Consider the following 8,806-nt stretch of genomic DNA (forward strand, 5'->3'; position numbering starts at 1 on the left):
ATGCATCTGAAGAAGTGAGGTTTTTACCCACGAAAGCTTATGCCCAAATAAATCTGTTAGTCTTTAAGGTGCCACCAGACTCCTTGTTGTTATTGTAGCTGGTGACAGAGCATTTGTTTATTTTTGTTCTTTGTTGAATGCCTGGATGCTAAATGTTAAGGCAAAAGGATCAGAGCTCTGTAAAACAAAATCTAAGACCGGGGTACACAGGCATTTATTTGATTTGAAGGCCAGATTTGATCATTTATACAGGATCTTGAAATATTTTACATTAAAAGGGCTACATATGTTTTATACGATACATACTACCAGGTCTTAACTGTTTATTGGCAAGGAAACTGAAGGCATGAACAGATTAAGTCACTATTTTGTTATGAATCTGCAAAATACTGTACAAGTATTTTGAAATTCTTAAAGTAGCTGATGTTTCTTCATTGAGATCTGCTCCATACAAAGTATTAAGATTAATAAATAACAAACATTTTTTCCTGTTTCTGCGAAACCTTGTTTCACAACTCTGGCAATTTAAAGAGTGAATTCAGGGAATTAAATATTAAGGTCTTGCACACATGCACTCACTGGCATCTCTGTGTAAATGTCTTTGTTTTTAGTAGATGGAGCACCAGAATAGGAATCGAGACGTGTTCTAGAATGATATTATTACTGGAACTTATCAACAAGTCTCTCCCCAGTCAGATGTTAGGGTATCTTTTAAGACATATCCCCCCACTTCTTCCCTACTCTTATTCCATCTCCTCTGGAACTGAATACATTGCCTCTCTAGCACACCTAATCTCTCCCCACCCCACCCCCCCAATGTAGAGAATGAGAGTTTGGAGCTGGCAGTCACTTATATTTGTTATTTAGTTAATAGTGGCATAGAAATAACAAATAAATATAGATATTTATTAAAAAATAAATCATGATAGATAGACATGGGATTAAGAAACAACAAAGATTAAGAGTTAGCAATGGGGTTCAATCACTTCAAAATCATTTTTAAATGGTCTTGTATTGTAACTTCTGTCTTTTTCCCATGCCTGTCAAACACCTAACACCATTTGGGTGCTATATTAATAATAATGATTTAATTATCATACTGTTGGCCCTTAAAGAGGAATGATGTTCAGTTGCTTTCACCCAGCATTTTGATTTGAATGAGCCTCTTAGAGTTGAAAAGCTCCCTGCATCATTGTCCTAACAGGCTGTTTTAATTGAATTCTTTTCCATTTTCTTTTTCTCCAGCACTCCAGTTCACGCCTGAGTTACCAAAGCAACATTCAGGGATCTTCTCAGTCCCAGAGTACAATGGGCTATTCCACATCATCTCAACAGAGCTCTCAGTATCATCAGTCTCATCAGTCTCATAGGTACTGAGACCTAATAGACTGCGCTTAGAAAGGAATGGACTAAAAGTCAAAAGACTCCAGCAATATGAAGTTCCTAACAATGAGAAGAACCAAAAATGCAAACTGTGATACAGATTTAAAATTCACAATTATAAAAGGAAAACTTTATTTACTGAAGATTTTTTTTCAATGACTCTGTTCCTTCTTTATTGCCATAAAGGAGATTCTTGTGAAGTGCCCCCCGCCCTCCCGCGTGCTTCCCTCGCATGTGTTCCATTGTGGTAACTCTAATGAAACCGTCTGATCTGAACCCAGCACTTAACTTCTTTAACCTATGGAATTTTTGAAGGATTCCTGGTGCACCTTTCTCATGCTGTAGTGATCGCCATAAATCTATCTTTTCAAATCTCTTTAATGGGATTTTAAAGTTTTAAAATCTTGAACTCCCAGGCTTTCAAGCTTGTATATAGTTAGTTTTATACTAGGCAAACCAGTTTAGCTATACAGGTATAATGCACCTTTTAAAAGCACTATGTTTTTTTCACAGGATATTACTGTTTTCCTCATGGATGTCAAGAACAGCAAATTTTACTGTTCCAGAGTATTTTACTATTCTGTTTGTATTAGTCTAGTTTTCAGGCGATGTCTTAGGGGAAAAAAAAAACAAAAAAAAATCAACCCAAGTCTCTGCAGCAGCTAATGTGCTTCATGGTACTGGACTGTTCACCAAACAGAAGATTGTGAATGTTTCCTAAATCTTTCATATTGAATCCCATACATATTATGACCATGTTCTGAGTAGTGCTGAATTAAGCATTATTTTAAACTAAAGCATGATACTTACATGAAAAGGAGATGCTTTTGGAGCGCCATTGGAATAGAGGAATGGAATGTAACAGAACGTCTTCTCTGGCTAGGCACCCAAAATAGCCAGGAAAATATATTTAGTGCCCTATGATCTCAGTAGAAGAGAGAATGTGGTTGAGGACTTATACTAGTCCTTGTTTAAAAAAACAAAACAAAACAAAAAACCACTTCTTTAATGTGTGTGGGAGCTCTATATATCTCCCTTTGTCAGTTTCCCTGAATCAATTATCTAAATATAAGACAACAAAAATGTAAAGGATTATAAAATAAAAAAACAAATAATTGTCCATTTTTATATAAGATCATCAAATTTAAGATAACTTATTGTATGTTTTGAAGAGCATGTTGAAAATTGTCTTCGTTTTTCATGTTTAATACGCAAATTCTTTATTCTTCACATTGCTGTGATTAATCCAGATTGGTTGCACTGAAATGTTTCTTTTTCCTAAGAGCAAACACATTGTGATTGTGCCTAAGGACCATAAGTGGATGGGTTACTAGCAGTCTATCCCAGGTAAATAATTAGAGCTCACAAGCATAATCGGAGGATCATTATCCAACTTTCGGAGCCACAGGTATTCAGAGACACATAATGTATAATTTGGAGCAGCTCCATTTTCCTTCTGTGTTTAGAAATAAGGCTGATGAATTTGATTGCACTAAAACTGGAAAGACATTCATGTACTTTAGAATGTTCCTCGCTGTATGAGCAGCACCAGTCTTTTTTAATTGATTGCTGGAGAAGAAGTCAAGAAAGGAGCAAATTATGTTTAAGCAATGCATATTACGGACATGTACACTACACAGTGTGATATCATGTTTAGTTGTGTTCTATCCTGAATCCATGCAAGACTTTAGACATAACCACTATACATTCCACACTAAAATTGTGATAGAAACTAGGCAGGTGGTAGATCCTTTGTCTGAGGAGAATGTTTTTTCGTCCCAGTTAGAGTAATAAGTATTTCCATTGAGAGTGAGCTCCCAGTCACGTTTAATGTTTTTTTTCCTCTCACAAAAATGTTTTGCTTTTATAACCAATTGGAAACCTGGTTTGGCCACACCAGCTGCCACAAGACTTTGCTCCGTTTGCCGATGACACCAGGCTTCTCTGAAAAGTGACTGAAGAAAGAATGGGCAAGAAGTGATAAAAATGAAATGAAGCAATTTGAAGGAAAATATAAATTATTATTAGGACAAACCCATCTCCTATTGGATACTTTCCATCTTTATTCTTTGTGATACTACATGTCCTGTGCTTCTGCGTAGCTTAGTTGGCAGGAACTGATTTTAATTGTTGATAAATGTTTTTACCTGCTTGCAATGTATCTGGGCTCGAAAGATGCAAGTCCCCACCTCTTAATGATGTCAGTGGGAGTCCCATGTCTATCTGAAGGAGAATTTTGCCCCTGCCCTACAACAACATTATTGGATATTCTTGTGACTGGCTTCCAATTTTCTGGATACCAGGCTCTGGACATGCTGGTCGTTGTCTCCTGTCTTCTTCATATCCCTCTGTCCTCTCAAAACACCATTAGCTATTGTAACATAATTGTCTAAAGTTTGTCCCCCTCCCACCTGCTTTTATTCATCATCAAATTATTGATGGTGGCAGGGGGACAAAAATCTGCTTGTAGTTAAGCTGGACTCTTATAGTGCCAACAAAGCTGAATCATAGTGTAGGTTCATCGATGTGTGGAGTGCAAAGATACACAGCATTATAATGTGCTTTAATTCAATGAGCTTCCATTCCCTAGAATGACTGCTATCACCATTGTCTAAACTGAATAGATAATTCTGTATTTGCTAGATCTAAATTGCTTGCTGTGCTTTAGCCCCTTGCAGCTTCTGTGCACGTGCAAAGCTGAGCTAACTCCTCCATTGCCTTCAAAATAAAAGTAGAAAGGGGAATAAATAAAAGCAGTGGTTACTGCTTAAAAATGTTTACTGTGCACGTTTGCTCGCTTTCTCTCTCTTTGTCAGTTGGTGTTTGGATATTTGGCCTTTTCTGGTGAGCTATGTGTGAATTTCAGGGTGGATGGAAGCCAAGGTGAGAGAGACTTGTTCAGAGGTAATTTCATGAGGAAAAATGCTCTTTGTATTCAGAGGTTAATCATGTAATATGTTATGGGAACCCAGGATCATGTATATTTTTCTACCTGTGCAGTTTTGGTAATTGACACTTATTATTATTCACAGTTTTGACCGTACCCATAACCTCTGTGTGCCCTCAGAAAGGTATTTCACACTGGCAACTAGAAATGGAAAGTGACATCAACTTGATCGTTTTCTCATTCCTGTTCCCTTGGTGAAGCAGTGGACAGTCAAATACCATCCTGCAATGTTTCTCATCTGGTTTTTGGAGAAGACAGGAGAGTGAGGAATGGGATTAGCAGCATAGTCTACATTGGTGAAGTTTATGTAGCACAAACTGCACAATGAAGGAAGAATATTGTGAAAGCTGCGAGTCCTGCACTGTATCTGTGACACTGTATCTTTTGGGGGGAGGGAAGAGCATTCTGAGGGGAGGGTTGGGGGTAGCTTGAAGTATTCAAATATGTCTAATATTTTATATAAACATATTAAAGCTTAGTTCCCCTTTGTAATCTTCAGTAATGGTACTTAAACACCATTAAGCAAAGAATTGTTTTAGGATTAAATAAATGTATTGTACATAAGGCCATATGTAATCTTCTAAAAGTGTCGCCACACAGGAGTGATATGTATTACTATATGAAAAAAATCCTTAATGCACTGTTATCTCCTAAATATTTAGTAGTAAATTAATACTATTTAATTTTTTTAAAAATCTGTCTTGTGTAGACACTAAAAAGTATTACACAAAATGTGGACTGAAGATGTCCTTTTTAACAGCAATTTAAAGAACTTTTTATATATGTAATGTAGTATACTTTTCAAATTGTTCTAGTTTGTATTCTCCCAAGTTTACTATTGGTGGAAGCGTGTCTGTTTCTCTTCAGTTATTTTTTTTATAATTTCATGCACGTATCCTTCATTTTTGTAGTTTTTATTATAGATTACTGCATATGCTCTTCATGCTGCCACAAAGCTTTGCTGCTTTAGCTCTATGGTGGCCACATACAGCAATACCCATGCTGATGGGTTTGCAAAAACACAAAACAAAATATTTGTTTCTCATTCTAGAGCTAAGAGTTTACTGCTTTTAAGTTGTCCTCATGTCGCTCTTGAAATGACTGTTAAAACTGAACTATGAGTTCATTGCATTTATTTTATATTCCTAGTTGTCATGAAATTGAATTGACTTTGCTTCAGTGTGAATTTTTTTAATACAAATAATATACATTTGTAATAATAATAATAATAACAATAATAAAAGGTTCAAATCAAAGAAGTGTGCTGGAAAGTTGTGAACATCAGACATTGAGTTACAAAAGAAGCAATGTATCCTGCAGAGTTGCAACCTGTAATTGTATTCAGATGTTTATGATATCATAAACCACACAAAACAGAGCTTGTAAAACCTCCAGTTTGGAATTATAGCCTTTTAAAATACCCAAGAGGGTATTCGTGTTTTGTATGTACGGAAATAGAATGAAACTTTATGGAAAAACAAAACAGGTGGAATGCTTGGTGTACTCTCTCTAAAGTGATTTAGCATGCAGCTTGGATACCACTTATAAAAATATAAAACTACCAACCTGGTGATTTTACATATTTGTCTTCTAAAAAAGCAGTGCATTTGGAGACTAAGCCTCCCCCCCCCCCCTTACCTCTTCCTCCCCCCCCCCATCCCATTTCTAGGCTATCTTTGAATATAATTCTCCCAAGTGTCTAGGGTGACAGCATGTTAGATTGGAGAACATGAGCTGGGGAACTCAGCTCTGTTTTTCAGGTTGATTTTCTGTGCTTCGTTGGCCTGCATATAATTCCACGAGTCAGTTTTTCAGAGATGGTTGTTATACTGCGTTTACCATAAACTGCACCCATTTTCTCCATCCCAGCTATGTGAGAGAGAATGGCTGCCACTCACTTGCGTCTCGACTGACACCAAAAAAGAGGCTTGAATTTCTGCTGTAACTTTAGGACAAGGTAAGAACACGCTGTACCCTTGTCACTACTGCTGGTTTCTAGCAAATAAAGAGTTCTGACTGATTCCTCCTCCCTGATGCGTCCAAGGATTAGGTTTAACATGATGCATGCCTGCTATCAAAGAGGTTTCTTTTACTTTGTGTCTGCACTGGTGACTTGCATTTCCAGTGTGTAGTACCTTTCACCTAGAAGGATCCCAAAACATTTTCCAGATGATATTTACAAATTATAGGAATCTCTTCATCAAGCATTCCAAGGGGCTGCAACATGTGTGGTTATGTTTATTCCTCTTGACGAGAGCAGGGCTGGTTAGCCGGTGGAAGTAGACATGGTTATATAAAGGATTCTCTGCCTACATTACTCCACTTACTATGTTTTTTCCTCTTCTGCTTGTACTTGGTGGAGTGCAGCAGCAGCAGCAGCCTTTCGAAAACCCTGGTACATTGGAATGTACAGCATTGTCTCAGAGATCATTCATCATTCCCAGCAGTGTGCTTAAGTTGGATGCCAGCCTTTGAGGTCTGGCATCCTGTGTCAAAGAGCTAAGTTTATGACTAATGATCTAAAGAAGAATCAGCCCTGCAGCATCCAGCCATTTATGGGTAAGGGCTGCAAAGACAGTGTTTAAGAGAAGCTTATGCTAAGAGTTAGCACCAAAGCAGAGGAGAGGCAACAAAAAGTGTCTTAAAGAGAGAATATTTGTTGCTGATTGTGAGATACAAGTTCTGAACATTCTGAACAGAAAATCAGGCTGAAACTTTAAGGGCAATAAATTGTTACTTCAGGTGGTTTTACAAATATTGATGGAGGGAGTGTGGAAGGCAGTGTTGTCTGGAGGAATGAGCACAGACTTAGGAGTCAGGGTCCTGCATTCACACTTTGGCTCTATTACTGATTCCGTGTGGCCTTAAAGTCACTTCTCCTTTCTGTCTGTTTCCTCATTTATAAAATGGGGATAATACTTAGGTATCTCACTCACAGTAGTGGTTTGAGGATTAGTTAGTTTTTGTGTAGTACTTTGAAAATGTACAGCACTACAGAAATGCTAGGTATTATTAACTCAGTCTAGATAAACTCAGAAGTTTAGCATTGTTCCAGAGGCCAACAAAGGATAACGTTGACCTGAAATACTATTTAACAGACATTGGTTTTTCATGCAAGTGAACTTCATGCCCTTCTTTTCCAACACAGAGCGATGTATGGTCAGCAAATGTGATTTGGTTTTGCATTTTTTTAATATTCAGGAAAAAAAAATTTATTGTTGCATCAAGACACTGCAGGGATTGATTTTTTCATTAATGAATTAAATATTTATTAGCGCAACCATTATAGTGATTGAAACAACTAATGTTGTTGTGAAGGATGTGAGTAATGGGACTTTAGATACAATCAGCCTGTAAAATACTGTGCTATTCCCAGAATTCTTATGCAACAATAATATCCACAGTAAATGTTTTAAAAAGTCATAATCCCTCATTCTGACAACATTTAAAATCTGACGGTTATTGCCAGCATACATAATATTTTTCTTTTAGGTAATTGTATGAAAACACTATCACAGGATCAGTGTCTCTAGCTTTGAAAATAAACATCCTGGCATGCATGTGCAGTATTTGTGAGAAAGCATTATCTGTGAGACTGTGTTCTTTGGAGTCCCTTAAATAGGATGAAGAATTTGGAAGAAAGTGTAAATTGCATACTGTTATTATGTGCCTTCAACATGTGGCTAAAAATGTTGTCTTCTCTTGTCTGTGAATGAAATAAGTCAGCAAAGCATTCCCTGGGCTATGTTGCCTTTAGGTGCCATTCCATATCAATGCATTTTAGATGCCAATAAAACAAAATGAGTCAAATTGATGCCTGAAATCAATTGTTAAACAAGGGATCTATTTGCCCCAGTAACGTCACTGCTAAATTGGAGTCATTCTTTGTGGATGTAAATCTAAACTAGCAGTGAAAGTTACTAACACAAATTAGCTAAGGACTCTTCTCTCATTTTTAAACGTGATTTTTGAATCAATAGTTTAAAAAGAACCCTCAGATTTCTTCTGTTGGAAGACACAGAACCTGTGATATGAAATGTAATCATAATGATATGTTCTATACTGTCTCCATCCCACAAGAAACTGAGAATACAAGCAGCGTAGGTAATGTATACATGCAGGGGCCAGGACAATGGGGCCCCAATCTTGATTGAGGCACTCTGTGTGATACGGTAATGGAAATAACCAATGTCATCAGACTTTTCCAGCCTAAGTTTAAAAAAAACAAAAAAACAAAATCTAGGTCACTTTGCATAAAGCAACAGTTCAACACTGAGAGGATGCATATTATGCTGTAAACTAGCCTAATTAATTAACCTGAAAATTACTACAGCAGGGGAACTTTCAAACTGACAGAACCATTACAAATGTAAACCTTTAGAAGGAAAAGAATGTGGAAAAGGCAGGAAGGACACATGAGATGTCTAAAATTAGTGCTTAGTTGATGACTATTTCCATGCAATCTATGGTAACCCC

The 8,806-nt window shown here is 37.0% G+C and overlaps 1 protein-coding gene across 1 annotated transcript in view; it reads left to right on the forward strand.

Moving 5' to 3' along the window:
- The window catches only part of CDK19 (cyclin dependent kinase 19), a 212,649-nt gene extending 207,940 nt beyond the window's left edge, over positions 1 to 4,709 (forward strand). The window contains exon 13 of the mRNA XM_026653668.2: positions 1,246 to 4,709. Within this exon, the coding sequence (XP_026509453.1) occupies positions 1,246 to 1,377 (132 nt within the window). The 3' untranslated portion in view covers positions 1,378 to 4,709. The remainder of the gene's footprint in view (positions 1 to 1,245) is intronic.
- The last annotated feature ends 4,097 nt before the right edge of the window (positions 4,710 to 8,806 follow it).

Source organism: Terrapene carolina, unplaced genomic scaffold (genome assembly GCF_002925995.2).
Source record: "Terrapene carolina triunguis isolate 2854851 unplaced genomic scaffold, T_m_triunguis-2.0 Scaffold42, whole genome shotgun sequence".
Taxonomy (NCBI): Eukaryota; Metazoa; Chordata; order Testudines; family Emydidae; genus Terrapene; species Terrapene triunguis.